Source organism: Panthera pardus, unplaced genomic scaffold (assembly GCF_024362965.1).
Source record: "Panthera pardus isolate Hobbes unplaced genomic scaffold, ASM2436296v1 HiC_scaffold_10, whole genome shotgun sequence".
NCBI classification, from domain to species: domain Eukaryota; kingdom Metazoa; phylum Chordata; class Mammalia; order Carnivora; family Felidae; genus Panthera; species Panthera pardus.
The window spans coordinates 71,684,501-71,702,716 of record NW_026526655.1 but is presented as its reverse complement, the minus strand read 5'-3'; the positions used below and the strand labels follow the sequence as shown (position 1 = coordinate 71,702,716).

Sequence of the window (18,216 nt, the reverse complement as noted above, 5' to 3'; positions counted from 1 at the left end):
AGAGAGAGAGAGAGAGAATCATAAGCAGGCTCCACACTCAGTGCAAAGCCTGACATGGGGCTTGATCCCACGACCCTGGGATCATGACCTGAGCCAAAATCTAGAATTGGACACTCAACAGACTGAGCCACCCAGGCACCCCAGAAAAGTAACTTTTTAATTCACAGGCTGACACATATGTTTTTTCTCTTAAATTCAACAAAGTTAGTGCCTTAAATGGTATTAGAAATCCAGTTAATATTTTCAGTTTCTGAGTTACAAATAATTGTTTTCCCCTATTTTGAAGATAATTTATCTAATTACAGAAAAAGAATAATGCAAATATTTTAAATGCCACTTGAGGCCCAGTGTTCCTCTGAAATCCAAGAATTTATGATAATTACTTGAAAACTGTGTATTTAAATATAGCAACTCTGTTCATGACTTACATGTTTCCAAGGTTTATTCTTTTTTTCCCCTTAGCACATTAGATTTCCCATGCTGCTGGTGAATGGTGTTCTAGTAATTTGCAGGACATTTTTCTGCAATTTTTAGCCATTTCTTAGAAACACTTGCTAAATATCTCAACTGTTTGCTGTGAAATGAAGCCTGGGGATATGCTTTGACTTTGAACTAGTTACTAATGTGGACAGCCCACAAATGTTACTTTCCTCAGTGCTTTTACTGCATCCTGCTTTCAGTATTAGTGTAAGGTACACACCATCTTGTCCAATTTATGGCTATTCGGCATATTTATCTTTAGTCACCAGAAAAGAACAGAAGAGGAGTTTTATGAGCACTCATCATGCTCCTCCGTGCAGGCATATTCAACTGTGCACAGTCAGAAATCTCAATTTTGAAACAATGTAGATAATTTTCAAAACAATAAATGCCACTAACTTATTCCTCTTTGGAAATGAATTAATTTCTTTATTTCTGTCTCTTCAAGATATGTATCCTAGAGTGTCATAAATTGTCTTGATTATTGCACTTCGCCTGAGATACATCTTGGTCACTGCTCTCATGTGTGTAGGGCAGCGAGCAGTTCTGCCTGAGCAAGATGGGAATGCAGAGAGTTTGGGATGATGGAAAAACTAATCCCCCTAGATTAGCCCTTCAGGAGGAGTCAGGCATCTTCTTTACAAATTATTTGTTTAAATGGCCTTGCCAGCTAAAATACAACCTATTTAAGTATTTGAGATGACATTTTGCCTTTAAAAAGAATCTTATTTTAAATAATTAAATTTTAAAATGACAGTGAAAGCAAGAGCAGAATTTGCTTAGCAGTTAAAGATAACAGGCCCTTCTTGTTTTGGGGGAGTGAGGCAACAGGGAATTAAGGGTGGCCATGTAACACTCATGTTCAGAAAGCACAGAGAAGGGATGGAGGAATAAACGGCTACTAACCAGAAACTGCCTTGTGCCTGAGGCTTGCTCTCAGGAAACCCATATCATACTTTGCCTTGTCCTGTCTTCAAATAGGGCAATCAGATGATAGAGGATGATTTCAGGTTAAGAGATTAACATTTAGCTGTTTTTCAAATTTTCTTATTTTCTAATTAAAAACATAGCATTCTGGAATTCTCTGCAGTTGTTTTTCGTGAAGCAGAGGTGAACTTGCCAACAGAGCTGAAGCCAAATAGAATAGCTATGACTTTAAATTGCTTGTATCCCAAGCCATCATGTTTTTAACCTTACGGAATGCATTTACTCTTAAGTCCTAATGCTGCTGGGGCGCCTCAGTGGCTCAGTCGGTTAAGCATCTGACTCTCGGTTTTGGCTCAGGTCATGATCTCACAGTTCGTGAGTTCCAGCCCCGTGTCAGGCTCTGCGCTGACAGTGCAGAGCCTCCTTGGGATGCTCTCTCTCCCTCCCTCTGCCTCTCCCGCTGTCTCGCAAAAAATAGATAAACTTAAAACAACAACAACAACAACACTAGTGTTGAACTAATGCCCTGGTTCAAATGAGATTGAGTTACTGAAAAGCGCTTCACGGCGTTTCTGTCTCTCAAAACCTATGTTAAGAAAAAGAAAGCAACTGGAGACAAGTACAACCTTCTGCTTCATTGATGGTCGCACCAACTAGTTTGCATTTGTCAGCACATTCTTCTCGGGCCTGGCCATCGGCAGACAGGTGACATTCAATGCAGCTCCTGTGAACATTATTCAGTAGAGTTTATCAGTTCATGTTGTTGGAAAACAGATATGTAGCTGGGTTATTGCTTTAATGGTTTAATGCTGTTACTATGGCTCATGACGTAGGAATGTCTCATAAAGGATGTTGCTTTTTGTTACTTTCAGAAAGATATTTGAGTGATGTTCAAGAGGAAACTGCTTTATTCTGATTCCACTTAGTAATCAGTGTTTCCTGAACCAGGCTTGACAGTAGCTGTTATCCTCATTTATCTCTAATAATTGTTTCTGATTGGTTAAGTAGCAAAAAAACAAACAAACAAACAAACAAAAAAACCCAATAATAAGACACACTTATTTTGGTGTTTGATTTAGGGGGTTTTTTTTGTTTTTTGTTTTTTTTTGGTTGTTGTTGTTCATTTTACATTTTCCTGGGAAAGGTTTATGTTGTTAAAATATGATTCATGACTAAACAAAGTTTTAATTTCTTAACAGAAATCATCTGTTTTGAGAAGAATTCTAAGAATTCATACATGTCATGAAAGGCTATTTCAAAGATTCACTTGTCTGTAGCTATTTTGAATGAGTCTAAGCCTTATAGGCATATTTTCAAAAGCTGGGGTTACAGCTTGGGTCCCCATTAATGTGGGCTTTTTAATAAACGAACTCTACTTACAGAAAAGTGTATTTTCAAGAACATAGCCCAGGAATTAAGCTTCTCTAATGATGTCTCCACAGCAGAGTAAAACTCAGACTCTGAATTAATGTTGTGCTAAAAATCACTTTATAACCAGATTCTGTAGGGAGTAATCCAAAACAGCCAAAGTTCTCTTACTATGGGCACTCATCATCCTGCCTCTCTCTCTTCCCCAGGCCATGCAAATGTATGCTCTTGTAAGTGCTGGAAACATTCCCCACAGCCGTGCCATCAGTGTTTCCCTCAGTATCGGCTGAAACTGCAGTGCCCTAGGCAAGCCTTCCCTGACTCCTGCCAGTTAGTTCTCTTACAGTGCAAACCTCTGAATTCCTTTGTAGGAAGGGCTAAGAAGCAGCAGTTTACGTGGGGGTGGGAAGAGAAGTCTTGTCTGGAAATTGCCTTCGCATTGCAAGTATATTGCATTTATCTAGGTTATATATTTACTTAGAGTGGCTTTGCAGGGGTCTGCTGGACATTGTGGAAACCCTTAAAACCTCTACCGTTTGTATGTCTCATTGATGTCTGCCCAAGCTAGGGTGGTAGGCCTGCCATATAGTGCCACAGTCCCCTCTATATCCCTTATTGTAACTGTCAGCTCAGATATCATTATAATTACTTTAAAAAATGTCTGTCTTTCCCACTAGATTCTTAGCACCTGGTATGGCGGGAATTATAACTGTTTCAGTCATCATTATGTGCCCTTGGTGAACAGTAGATACTTAATATCTATTTGATAAACGAATGTATGAATGAATAAATGGAAGAATGGACACATCTCAAAGCTAATATAAACACTCAAAGCTAACATAAACACCAAGGAGATTACCTGATCCCTCAAATTCAAACTACCTGGTTTGTTAATTTCACATTATATAAACCAGATTTAAATTAAATCATGTTTACAGAGAAGGTGAAGCAGATAAATAACGGGAGAAACATCCTGAAAGGACATTTTACATTTAATTCCATTCAACTAAGTCTAACTATGTCCCCACACATCTCTTGGCATATGTCCAGGCACAGTGACAGAGAAGTTTTGACACCTGAATGGTGAGGAGTCACTGAGTGAATGTTGATTTGCTTACTTAGTTTACACTGGAAATGCAAATGTTACCATGTTGGGTACTGAGTTAACGAAACTATGAACTGCTTAAGCAGTGTTCACTGTGTAATAAATTATATTCTGCAGTGTCATCACACAGCCCATTTGGAGAATTGCTTTGTTTGACCTATAAATGTTGCCCACTACCCATGAAGAAGTTAGCTAGCAACCAAAGGAATAGATTTTTTTTTTTACTGGAAAACAAAAACATGTTGTTGTTGTTGTTGTTGTTCATCTGGCATAAAAGAAAATACAAAACACAATAGCTGTGTAGAATGACAACCAGAGGGAGGTGCCAAAAGGCACGAGAGGTAAAGAAGAGGGAAGAAATGGAAAGCCAAGATCCTCTTTCTGCCTTTTTGCCTCCACGAGTCTATAGATAGGAATGAATCAGGAAGGTCAAGCTTTAAACTTCTAGATAAGAAAGAAGCTTGTCTGTTTCCCCTGAAAAGGTACTGAATGTGGATGTCCTCAGTCTACCTCCAGGGTATTCCTTCTGTGTGGCTGGTATTGTAAGTGAAAGGCCACCTGATGTTATCAGTGTGGGACATCAGCTCAGCTTCCCCAGGCTTGTTTCTAGCAGGAATGTGAGTGGCACTGTGGTCCTGGATAAGCAGGACAAAGAAAGAGTCAAGTCGGACACTGACGTTCCAGGTTGACGATCACAGGGGCCCTGTGGGTCTGTGTATTTGGGCGGATGCTCGGAGAACAAACCCACCAAAAGCAATATGAGGTCCAAGTAAAGAGACCAAGGGAAGTTGAGACATTACCGTTTGGAGTTACAGGGATCGCCACAGGTAGGACAACGTTCACAGGTGGGTCCAGAGGCCCCCGGGTTCGTGCAAACACACTTGCCACAGATGCAGTCCCCTCGCCCGCTGCAGAGCACCCCGTCCTCCGAGACGCAGGAGTCGGTGCTGGTGGTGCAGTTACAGTATTCGCCCGCCCAGCCCGTCCTGCACACGCACTCGCCGCAGTCACAGTCGCCGTTATCTGTAAAACAAACACCCGGTGATGCTTAGGGCCCACGCCACTTCTGATTCTGGGGCCATCTTTTCTCTTTGCCTTTATTTATTTGTTTTTCATTTTTTAATGTCTATTTTTGAGAGACAGAGAGACAGAGCGTGAGCAGGGGAGGGGCAGAGAGAGAGGGAGACACAGAATCCGAAGCAGGCTCCGGGCTCTGAGCTGTCAGCACAGAGCCCGATCCAGGGCCCCAACCCATGAACCGTGAGATCATGACTTGAACCCAAGTCGGTCACTTAACAGGCTAAGCCACTCAGGCACCCCTTCTCTTTGCCTTTAAACACCATTAGAAAGACTGAAGAAGAAGAATGAGAAAAAAGCAAGTGGGGGTGGGAGGGGAAGCAGTGAGCATAGATATATTTTATGGAACAAATTTTGCTAAGTATGTATATTTATTGATCTGGTCTCTTAACTGAAGACTGATATGATTACCTGATGTTATATCAAACAGAACTTAGAGCCAGATGAAATGAGATAATCCAGAAGCCTATAACAGCAACTTTGGGGGGGCGGGGAGGGGGTGTGATTATGTGTGTGTGTGTGCGTGTGTGTGTGTATTTAAATTGTTTCTATAATTTTTTTCCTTTTAATTATGGTGCCATAAGATAGAGATGCAGCACAGACCTGGGTAATACCCACCTCTACATCATTCAAGCTGAGTGATCATAAAAGCCTCATCTATCAAATAGAGGGAATAAAATCTTACAGCGGTGTGGTCAGATGAGATAATGTGTAAATCTTCTACTTCACATTCACCAATTAGATGTCCTGCAGGCATACAGTGAGTGCTCAACAAATTCATTTGTTTAAGAAACTTTAATTGAGCATATATCATGTGCCAAAGATTGCATTAGGCATGAAGATACAAAATTAAATAAGGTCACTAAGCTTATAGGCTAGTGTTGGAGACAGGCAAATAAATACCACCAGTAATAAATACAATGCAGTATGATAAGTGTTATGTACACAGAAGGAGAGTTTCCAAATTGGACCAGAGATTTGGAGACCTCTCCAGAAGAGGTGATGCTTGAGCTGAATTTGGAAGATACAGATAAAAGGTAGAAGATGTTTATATGCATTTTAAGCAGACAAAAAAGCATAGGTAAAAGACAGAAGTGTGTAATCATGGGACCGGCTTTTTTTTTTTTTTTTAGTTTTATTTATTTATTTGACAGAGACAGAGACAGTGCAATTCGGGCAGGGGCAGAGAGAAAGGGAGAAAGAGAATCCTAAGCAGGCTCTGAGCTGCTAGCCCAGAGCCCGATTCAGGGCTTGAACTCATGAAACTGTGAGATCATGACCTGGGCTGAAACCAAGAGTGGGACGCTTAACCAACTGAGCCACCCAGGTGCCCCTTGTGTGACCTGCATGATACCCAGAGTAGTTTCATATAGACAGAGCCAATGGTGCACAGGAGCTGTGGCAGGAGGCGAGGTTGGAGGAGGCGGGGGTTGGAAAGATCCATGGAAAGTCAGAAATCACATCACATCACAGAAATCACATGAAAAGCTTTATGGGCTAAAGTAAGACCTGTTATCCTGACAATTATGGCATTTTAAGTAGAGGAGAGACTGAACAAATAGATATGTGTCTGGTAATATCCTGGCATCAGTAGAGAGGGTCAGACGAGAGATAGGAAAACCACTCGGGAAGGTGTTGCAGCAGTAGCGGCGAGAAGACATGAGGCCCTAAGAGCGCCAGTGGGGATGGAGAGGAAAGGGGATACAGTTCAGGGGTTGGAATACTCAGGGCATAGTGCACTTGCTGCCAGGGTGGAGGGAGAGGGGAAGAGAGAGAGGGATGGAATCTTCCCCAGGTAACCAGACTGGGCTGCTCAGTGAACGGTGCACCTTTTTACTGACCTGGAATGGAGGCTGCCAGCTCATGCTCGCTGCCTTATCCGTGGTGCCTGGCACAGAGTAGTGCTTAATTGTTGAATGAATACATTGTTCTGAAGCAGAGGAAGAAGAGCATCTTTGGGTGGGGAAGATGATGAGTTCATTTTTGGCTCTGTTGAGTTTGAGAGGCCTGTGGGACATTCTAATAGACAGATATATGTATCTATGTATCTATATCTATAGAGAGAGTTTTGAGGTTTGGATCCATCAGAGACAGATGGCAATTAAAGCTGTTGTGGATCAGGTAGAGAAAGCAGATAGAGCGAAAAAAGCCCTAGAGAGCATCAGCATTTAAAGTGTGATCAGAAAAAAGGATCTTACCAGGACGACTGAGAGGTAGGAGATCAATGAGAGCAAAGCTGCAGAAACCCAGGGCAGAGCAAAGCTGCTTGAAGGAGAAGACACATGGGAACTTGCAGCAGACATGTCTCATCTAAATCATCCTCTAAATTACAATTGCTTTTTGTTCCTTCCTCAGCAAAAGGGGAAACTTATTCTCATAATAGGGATAGATTTCTATATTGAAGTTTATTCCAGAAAATTAATATGATTTATAAATATTGTCAAATGAAATGTGCATTTCCTTTGTGAATGCCCAAGTGTATCACTGCATGTAAGAATTACTTGGCAGAGGGGCGCCTGGGTGGCTTGGTTGGTTAAGCATCTGACCCTTGATTTTGGCTCAGGTCATGATCTCATGGTTCATGAGTTCAAGTCCCACGTTGGGCTTCTCACTGACTGTGTGGAGCCTGCTTAGGATTCTCTCTCTCTCTCCCCCTTTCTCTCTCTCTCTCTCTCCAAATAAACTCTACAAAAAGAGAATTACTTAGCAGAAATTTAGAAAACTCTTCCAAGAGCTTCTGTCAGAATTTAGAAACCTTTCTGTGGGCTTTCCAGAACCATCCACCATATCGTTGCTAGTTGATATTCACAAGCAACCAATTATCTAAAGTACCTGCTCATATAACCACAACCACAAAAACAACAACAAGACCCACACAATGGCTTCATGCAGAGGCAAGATGATAAACAAAGATAAAAAAAAAATGGTCAGGCTCTTTTCAGAGGGATAGATCTTTCTGGAATGCCATTGACTGATAACTGTAAGTGCATAATGGCAGGAAGTATTTTTTGTAATGCCTTCTGCCTGTTAGTTTCCCGTCTCTTAGAATCAAAATACAAAGGACTAATGGAATTTGGGCAAGGGAATAAATCAATGGAGTACTTATAGGTGGATGAAAGGAAGTATACGAAGAAGAACCTTGTGGTAATAGCCCTTCAGAGAAGTGGCACATTGCAAGGCGAATTAGTTGTAAAATCAGAGAGATCTGCACGAGAAGTGAATCGGTAGCACACTCTGGCCTCTGTTACAAACGACAGTAACCACAGAGCCAGTCACAGTTTTCATCCCTGCGCGAAATGCGATGCCAGGCACCTCGTAGGTGCTCCACAACTATTTGTTGAATTTGAATAATAGTACTTGCTTTTATTATACCTTTTTAAAGAGAAAGTTACTAATGATCTAGTAACATCCTTTGCGATGTTGCTACAAGCAAAATAGCTTCTGAGAAACAGTAATGATTGAGAATTGTAAAGTATCCCCAAATATGAAGGAACCTGGCATTGGTGAAGTTTTCTTAGTCCAACTGCAGAAATAATCGCATTTTCTAGACAGAACTTCTCTAGCAATCACTGTATCTGATACAAAGAGAGGCCCTACTGTCAGACCTCTCAACCTACGAGGCACAGATCAAGTCCACTCTTTTTAAAGAGTTCAATTCCGTGTGCATGCGTGGTACCAAATGCAGTAGAAGACCATTAAGAAACGGTAAGAACTGTGTTGCTAAGCACAGTTCAGGACTGCTCTGGAATTCTTTGATTTAAGATTTAAAGGGTGAAATATAGGTAGGGGTACTATTGCTACCATGTCATATTAGGCTGCACATAGAATTTTGTTGAAAGGTAATTTCAAATGTTTTGAGAACATATTTTATTCAAAGAGTTTTATGAGAGATGCAATCTGGGAATCTGCGGAGCATATTCTGTTCAAGACATGGTGACAGCCACAGGCTTCAGGCTGTCTCCTGCCTGCAATCTTGTGAGAAGAGAACTGATATGGGTTTGGAAACACACCCATTAAATAAGGAAATAGACCTCTGAATGAAAGGGGAGAGAAAAGTGTCTCGGTCTGGACAGACCCTAAATTTTTCACTCTCTGGGGAGAAGAAAGAAGGCGGCCTCCGGAGGAACTTGTTGGTAGCAGGAGCCACCGCAAAGAAATGAAATGGAGGTATGCTTCTAAAGGCATCACACGGTTTTTTCAAAGAGCCTGGAATTCTTTGAGGCTGCTCTTCTCAGGCCTTTTTTTCCCGAGAATCAGTCTCTTTTATATGTTCCCGACACTGTGGTTTGAAAACATAACTTGCTTAGTTTTCTTTACAGATAATGGCTTTCTGTTTTGAAAAGCTGCCTGTTCACACACTGTGAAAAAGGGAGACATTGGGAGCTTCAATTCAGCAGTTAGTTAATATTCCAGTTGTAACACAAATGTATATCATTTTAAAGAATATGAACACATTTGTAATTCTTATGCAGATAGATTATACTTAAATATATGGATATATATCAGAATGACTTTATAATAGTTATTCTTAAACTATTCTTAGACTAGGTCTTAAACTGTAGCAATTTTCCATGTGCAGAGGATTTTTAAAACATACACTTTTCTGCTATTTAAAAATTTTCTTTTTTTTTTTTTTAACTTTTTTAATGTTTATTTATTTTTGACACAGAGAGAGACAGAGCATGAGCAGGGGAGGGGCAGAGAGAGAGGGAGACACAGAATCTGAAGCAGACTCCAGGCTCAGAGCTGTCAGCACAGAGCCCGACACGGGGCTCGAACTCACGGACCGTGAGATCATGACCTGAGCTGAAGTTGGATGCTTAACCGACCGAGCCACCCAGGCGCCCCCCCCCCCCTTTTTTTTTTTTTTAAGAAGAGTTGGGTAAGATATCTGGAAACCTGATCCAGGAAAGTCTGGAAGATAATAGAATTCAGATTACATGCAATTTTGTGAAGTCTGGATAATAACCAAAGAACCTTCTTTTGCCTACTTATTCTTAGGGAAACAACAATAGAGATGTAAATTGAATTGGCAGGCATCTAACCCCAAGAGAATGTAAGAGCCAGAAAAACTACAAGAGAAGATCAGTTACCTTACGTCTAGAGATTAACCCACTCACTTGATCAGCAAATACTTATTGAGCACCTACTATGCCCAGGCAACGGAAGGTTCAAAGGATGCAAGGCCCCTCCTCGATACTTGCACAGCCACAGTGTGAGGTGGACTTAGACGCCGCCTACCTCCGCAGAGCAGCCCTTTGTGTCTCACGCAGGAGAAGTTGTCACACTGGCAGTAGGGCCCATAAATGTTTCCGTAGGGAGACAAGTGGCAGATGCACTGCCCACAGTAGCAGTCGCCTCTTCCACTGCAGGAGGGGTGATCCGGGGCCTGCTTGCAGGAGTCTGTGCTCAGCGTGTCCTCCCCGCACTCACAGCGAGGACCCATGTGGCCAGGGTTGCAGGCACACACCCCACACTGGAAGGACCCGTTCCCGTTGTGGCATTTGGAGCTGTTCACTTCCACTTCTTTCTGACAATTGCAGTTGCATTCCGGACTGACAAGTATTTCTAGGGTGTCCCCCAGCCCCACGGGCTTTACGATAATGTGCCTGTCTCTTCTCTCGCAGTTTGGTATACTCACGGTCACGTTGAATGAAGCCTGGAAAAGAACGCTCTAATTATCTTCTTGTAGCCTCCCAAAATGCATGGGAGGAAACAGAGCTGCATGGGGATCGGCTCTTCCCAAAGCATTTCTTACGAAATTTTTGAAAATTCCTTTTGAAAGTCTTGAAAGGAAAAAAATTCAGCTTCGGTGCAATAAGGTAACTTCTGACTTACCTGAATATTTTTTTTCAGACAACCTATTGACCCTCTACTTACTGTGTCTCCCACCTTCATGTGAGAGCATTTCTTTTGGTGTGGGAAGAGGGCACCGTTGTTACAGATCGCTGTGAAAGACAGGTTGAGTCCCTCCGTGTCTCCTAACACTTCCAGTTCCACCTCAGACCGGAGTTCCTTTGGTGAGGACACAAAGAGTTAAAGTCACAACCACAAAATACAACCAGAAGAATCCATGAATCATGTTCATTAAGCTCCAATGAATAAAATTAAATTGAGTCTAGAAGAAATTCACCATACCATCAATCAAACAACAAAGCCAGCAAGATACACATGCACACACGCACACACGCACACACACACACACACAGGCATGCATACACGCACACACACAAATACATGTCATATTTTATTGAATCTAAGAAGGCATCAATTATAAAACACACCATTATTTTATGACAATGACATTATGACAAAATATCTCAAGATCGCTCTGTGCAACATCTAAATCAATCGTATCAGTCTATCATTTCTTTGAAAATTATTGTACACATTCTGAAGGATTTGGCAAATTCTCCAGCCCTCAGTTGTACTGCCTGGTATATAAAAGCCTTTTTTATTTTTTTGCTTGCATCTCAGTAACAAAATATAGTAGCTTCCTTTACTTGTAAGTATCATCATTTCTTAGGTCACAGAAAGCAGCTGGTTGTTGCTTTGCACAGAATACAGAATTACAGTCATTCCTTCCACAATGAATGTTTGCTTCACTGATATCAAATTGATACCCTGCTGCTCTGTTTTGGTACATTTCTGCATACACAATAACTTTTCATTTCCGTATCAAATCATAGTGCAAACTTTTTGAAGGTATTTTAAAATGGCAATCACATTCAACACCTGTACTACCTACCAATGGTGAACGTAATGAATTCAGGTGACAACTACATGTACAGTTACAGCCGATTTCATACATTTGCAGTTGACAGCATTTGTAAGACACCATTAATCATAGAACACATCCCGATTTTAGAGATGTTAAAATGTGGGAGAAACTGTTCCTTAAAATCAATATTGGAATTTATCAAGTACCTATCGTACATTATCAGTGTGGAGTCAGGTCTGGGGGATGAGTGTAAAATGGGATTTGTGCCCTCAAGATGATTATCATTTTGCTGAAAAAAACCAGATGGAACAAGTAAAGCAGTTAATGTCCAAGTCAACTGATGTATCACTAAGTTAAAAAAAATTGCATAACACAGATGTGGGTTTGGGACAGTTCAGAAAAGAGAGTGGTCACTGAAGGCTGGAAGTATAGAAGTCCTTAATGGCTATGTTGGATGTAGATGTGTGGAGAGGATGACAGTGGTATTTCAGGTGAGGGGACCAGAAAAGAGAAAGTTCAGGGCCAAGAGTGGTGTGGAACGCAGACAAGTGGGGCTCAGACGAAGCCCCAACTCCTGGGAGACACCAGACAACAAATAGCCTTGAGGTTTGGAGAGATGAGTTAAGACCCATGGGAAACATTCCCTATAGCTTTGAAGCAGGGGCCCGTTCTACTGAAAATACAGCTGCAGGGAAGTGCTCTGGAAGGTGTGTGCAGGACAGACTCATGGTCTATCAGACTTACAGACTTACAGACGTGGTAGGAAGACAGGAGTCAAGAAAGCTGGGACGTTGTTGCGTTCGCCCCAGCCTGAGGCATGAGGATCAGGAACCAGGAGTGGTTGGTATATATGATGATGTAGATGGAAGAAAGAAAGACTAGATAGGAAGTATATGGGTTATGGCAGAAGGGAGATAAAGGCAAGGTTTTACAGGAGGAAGAATGTCAGGGAAGGAGAAGAAAGAGCTATTTGTTATGAGGAAAGCTAGTGTTATTATGTAGACTTTATTCTTCTTTCTTTTGCAAAATAAAAAGTCTCTAGAGAACAAAACAGAACTTTTAAAAATAAAAAAAAAATAAAAATAAGTTGTAAAACATTATGAATTAAGTAATACTTCAGTTCATCTAAGAAGACTTGAGTCCCTATACTCCTGGAATTTTAAAAGCATATTCAGCCTCAAATTTTCCATAAGTATAATTTTGCCAACTGCATAGTAATATGACCCGCCTTCCTCCAAATTCTAAGTCACTGACTATAAATTCTCAGTCATTCTTCTTCTTGTTCCCTTTTTTTATATTTGCCCCATACAACACACCTTCAAGTAGATGGACATAAGGCTGACTTTTCAGAATATGGTCTTCATCAGAGATTGAAGTGTCATTTCTCAGTCTTAAAGATTATGTCTTTTCTTTTTTAAAAAAAAATTTTTAAATGTTTATTTATTTTTGAGAGAGGAAGAGAGACAGAGAGCATGAGTTGGGGGAGGGGCAGAGAGAGAGGGAGACACAGAATCTGAAGCAGGCTCCAGGCTCTGAGCTGTCAGCACACAGCCTGATGCGGGGCTTGAACTCACAGACCGTGAGATGATCTGAGTCAAAGTTGGACACCCAACCGACTGAGCCACCCAGGCACGCCTTAAAGATTATTTCTATCATGTCTTAAGATTTCAAATTCTGCCAATTTAGCATTAAAATGTACTCTTTTAATATGTTTCATTTCAAATAGTTATATTATAACTTTATTCACCCAGAAAATATTTATTGAGTGTCCAATATGTGCTAGATACTGTTCTAAGTGCCTGGGAGGCAAAAACCACTAAAATAGCTGACCTTTTGTGGTTTACATTCAGAAAGGAAACAGCATAATACATAAAACTATGCAGCATGCTAGAAGGTGATAAATGCTATGAAAAAAAGTTAGGGTGGGATAATGAAGATTAAGAGAGTGTCTGCAATTCTTTAAAAAAGTAGTTACAGTAGCGCCTGGGTGGCTCAGTCGGTTAAGCGTCCGACTTCAGCTCAGGTCACGATCTCGCGGTCCGTGAGTTCGAGCCCCGCGTCGGGCTCTGGGCTGATGGCTCAGAGCCTGGAGCCTGCTTCCGATTCTGTGTCTCCCTCTCTCTCTCTGCCCCTCCCCCGTTCATGCTCTGTCTCTCTCTGTCTCAAAAATAAATAAACGTTAAAAAAAAATTAAAAAAAAATAATAAAAAATAAAAAAGTAGTTACAGTAGAAAGTAAGGTGACATTTCAAGGAAGTGCAGAGTTAAATAGCCTGCAGGCATATGTCAAAAGAGTGTTCCAGGAACAGGGTACAGTCGGTGCAAAGGCCCTGAGCAGGAGCATGTCTTAGGACTTGCTTGCTCTGGAAATAGAACAGCAAGGAGGCCAGAGTTGCTGTACTGGAGCAGAGACAGTTGGTATAATAGGAGGTGAAGTCACAGAGGTAAAGGAGTGGAGGAGAACAGATCTGGTAGGGTCCTAGGAGGCAGTTTTAAAGAATTTGGCATTTACTCTATGCAAAATGAGAACATAATTAGGGTTATCTATAGAAGAGTGATATGGCCCAACTTAATATTTTTAAAGGAAAATTCAGGTTGTGTTGTGTTTTGTTTTGTTTTCTTGAAAACAGAATGTAGGAAACCAAAGGTAGAAATGAGAAATAGCATTTAGGAGGCTTTTGCAGTCATTCGTGTAAGTGAAGATGGTGGGTCCGACAAGGATGAGGGCAGTGAAGGTAGTGTCTGGATCAAATTCTAAATAATTTTGAAGATAGAGCCAGCAAGGTTTTCTGATGGATTAAAAGTGCAGGGTAAGAGAAAGAGGGGAGTCAAGGATCATTTCAAGCTTTTTAGCCCTCGCAACATGAAGGATGGAATTACCATCAATTGAGAAGGAGAAAACTGTTGGTGAAGTAGGTTTAGGAGAGTCCAGGTTACCCTCCTGAATTGCCAGCTAATGTATCAACTGACTCGTGGACGTCTCCACTTGGATGTCTCCTAGAGAAGTACAGTGTGGTTGCTGGGTGGCATTGAGGAACCACTTCAAGTACATGATCATGAATTTAAAGTGAGACCAGTTAGCATGATTGTATGTTTTTCCCTTTCCTGTTCAGTTGTGCAGGGTGAATGGACAGTTGGGTTTAACCAGGACCATGATTGGCTAAGCGACCTCAGTGGAGCCGTAAGGGGTAGGGGAGCTGAGGGTATGTCTACAGAGTGATCGTGATGGTGGAATTTAAGCTTGGGGCCCAGGCAAAAGAGGACATCAAGGAGATGAGGAACTACAAAGAGAGGATAGAGTCACTTGAAGTAAAGAGAGAGAGAGAGAGAGAAGGCAAGGTTAATTAGTTGGAGATCCTGATGGGTTGGAAGAAATACAAAGGGAACTCGCCGGGGTGAGCTGAAAAGGTTGGAAGTGGTGAGCAGGGAATGGGTTACATGAAGCTGAGATTATAGAGAGTCTATTGGCAATGACAAGCTTTAATGTATGACAAGAGAGGGGGACTAGATCATTTTAGAAGCAGAGTTCAAGAAGCAAAGGGCAGGGTACAGGAAGGAATAGATGTATACTTAGACTGAAATCATCAAGAGTTAAGGCAAGAGTAATGTTAGAGACAGTGGCACAGTGAGTCAGGAGCAAAAGAGGTGAGGGATATGACCTGCAAGTCTGTTCTGTAGATTTGAAATTAGGAGCAGTGGGTGACATGATCTGACCAAAATAAGGGAGATCTTAGCATTGATATAACTGGAATATCACATTGCAGAATTCACCAGGAATATTTTAATGTGAATTTCCCAAAGAAAGGATATAAATATTTATTTGTATATTTTCATCCTATCATTCATTTACTGAGCATCTGTTATGAACCAGGCAAAACAAACCAAACCAAGTCATTTTCCTTCTGGAGCCTAAATGCTACGGGTGCCTGGGTGGCTCAGTCGGTTGAGCATCCAGCTTCGGCTCAGGTTATGATCTCACAGCTCATGAGTTCGAGTCCCATGTGGGGCTCTGTGCTGACAGCTCAGAGCCTGGAGCCTGCTTTGGATTCAGTGTCTCCTTCTCTCTCTGCCCCTCCCCCATTTACACTCTCTCTCTCTCTCTCAAAAATAAAGACATTAAAAAAAAATTAAATGCTAGTAGAAGAACTTACCCTTGGGAGCACTGATATTTCAGTAGCTTCTATTAGGTGGTTAAAGAAGGCAGAAAATTAGTGAATCATGGTCAGATGAATACACATCTGGTGTTTAAGGGTTTTCATGTCAATATGGTACTGTAAAATACTGAGCTGCAGTTTGTAGTCACTAGTTATAAACACAAATTGTGTAGCTCTACCCCACTGGAAGTTAGTCAGAAGTGCTTTATCTTTTCTCTCAATTTATTCTCTTTCCTTTCTCTCCTTTTATAGACTAGAAAGACATCCAGTCAATGGATTCTCATATTTTAATGTCTTTGTCAAATACATTTTAAAATAACAGGATAGAAAAATAATTTGAACTAGTGCCAAAATCTATTACATACTTGATTCAGTGAATCATGAAGTTACAGTAACAACTCTGGAGCAAGATTATATAGTGTAAGAATTATAAACACTTGTTTATATTTTTGAAACAGTAAAATGAGATTCACTTCAAATGTTTGATGCCTTGATTCAACTACCCTGTAAGTTATGTGAGCAATTTGGGACCACAAAGTGAGACAGAACCCCTGGCAGCACGGAAGGGGCTGGTCAAACAAGAGGGAGAAATGTTTTTGACGTTTATAATTTTCTCATTTGCATAATTCCTTTGAAGATGTTAGTGGCCAACACTTTTGAGAAAATGGAGTGTGTTCTAATGCATGGAGGAGTGCTATGTGATTTTATCAGATTCTACACATTAAAACTTTAATTACTGCATAAGAGAGAGGAAGGTTTTCATAGTATTTTGTTGACAAGCTTTCCTATCTGGAAGAATTTCAAGCCTGAGCTAATGTGGTAGTTAAATTTTGATGTGAGCCAAGAAAACTGAAGTTTCTGAGGATATAAGTTAAAAAAGCAAAAAACAAAAATACCTCATCTTGTAATTTTGATGGACACATCTGTTGAGCTGACAAAGGGTTCAATCCCACGACCCTGGGATCATGACCTGAGCCAAAATCAAGAGTCAGATGCTCAACTGATTGATCCACCCAGGTGCCCCATCATTTCTGTCCTAATTTAAATCTTCATTTCCATCTGTGTGTGTGTGTGTGTGTGTGTGTGTGTGTGTGTGCACGTGTGTGTGTATGTTCTTTCTATGTAAGTGGAGGCAAAAAAGGGGAATGATACTTAGGAACCAAAATAAAGAAGATTTGGTAACTGGCCATCTACCAATGATTAATTGAATTATGAAATGGGGACAAAGCAAGAGAACATAGAAACTCCATAGCTATGTATTTTATTTTAAGGGAGGAATGCTTACCTGATGTACTATTTTCCAAAGTCCAGGCAAAAAAATATATATATTTTTGTATATATGTACACATATGTGTACATATATATGTAGAGAGAGAGAGAGAGATCTGTCTATATCTTTCTACATATATATCCATAAAAATGAAAAATTCCTTGGTTCTCAAAAGTAGAGAATCCACAAAGTGGTGTTCCTGATACGCTTTTGTCTTTTTTCTTTTCCTTGAGTAATGAGGTGGTCTCATTAAGCCTGTGGAGTTAGTTCTTCACATAGTTCAGTTACCCATTTTAAACTAATTTTTTTTTCAGGTAGAGAAAAGGGGAGCTTAATTATAGGACTTGTGGAGTCTTTTCAATAGAATTAAAATTTTGCAAGTGACAGTGCTGCTATTGGTTATTATTATAAAAATAATCTTAACTTTATGATCAGGTTATGATTTCTCTACCTTCTGCCTCACTTTTCAGGAAGGATATCTGCAAGTAATGTGAACAAAATTTATATTTTGGCTGCACGTTAAGGCAGAGAGATTTTCTTTGGATAAGTACTCTTTCTACTAACAAATCAGAATGCACTTAACTGCCTAAAACACATCTGAGTTTTTGAATACCAAAACTGAATGAAAAAAATAAAAAAAAAAAAGGAAAGTAAAAAAAGCCAACTGTAAAATATCATACTTCGTAAGCTGAGATGATCAGCTGGAGAATGTTTCCAGAGTCCTTCTGAAGTAGCCCTACTGTAGCTCCAGGAATGAGTTTTGCGTAATTCTGTAAACAAAAAAGAATAAGTCAATCTGTTCACTGTGATCAAGAAACACTACCTGTGGGTTTCAACCTGCTGGTTGAGATCACTTCTATTTCACTGGCCAGGGGAAACAGGATCCTGGTGATAAATGAGTGTTTCTCCTGAAACTGTAGTCCTGCCTGATGCTGCTTCCTGCATGCAAGTGGGAACTAGACTGCCATTGGGGATATCAAGTGTCTGTGGTTGCCTTCGTCTAGAGCTGTGATTTATGTCACAACTGGAGTCAAGTCTCAAATAATAATAGCACTTATATACCATCTTCCATTTGTGGAACATCCTTTGTCCAAAATATTACGAGCATACTACCA

At 40.7% G+C, this 18,216-nt stretch overlaps 1 protein-coding gene across 4 annotated transcripts in view; it reads right to left on the bottom strand.

Annotated features, from left to right (window-relative positions):
• The window catches only part of ITGB6 (integrin subunit beta 6), a 132,718-nt gene that overhangs the window by 20,576 nt on the left and 93,926 nt on the right, over window positions 1-18,216 (bottom strand). For all 4 annotated transcript variants that reach the window (XM_019457504.2, XM_019457512.2, XM_019457516.2 and 1 more), the window contains 5 exons: window positions 17,782-17,871; window positions 10,838-10,972; window positions 10,199-10,616; window positions 4,681-4,903; window positions 2,034-2,131 (listed from right to left, as the gene is read on the bottom strand). In XM_019457504.2, the coding sequence (XP_019313049.2) occupies window positions 2,034-2,131; window positions 4,681-4,903; window positions 10,199-10,616; window positions 10,838-10,972; window positions 17,782-17,871 (964 nt within the window). The remainder of the gene's footprint in view (window positions 1-2,033; window positions 2,132-4,680; window positions 4,904-10,198; window positions 10,617-10,837; window positions 10,973-17,781; window positions 17,872-18,216) is intronic.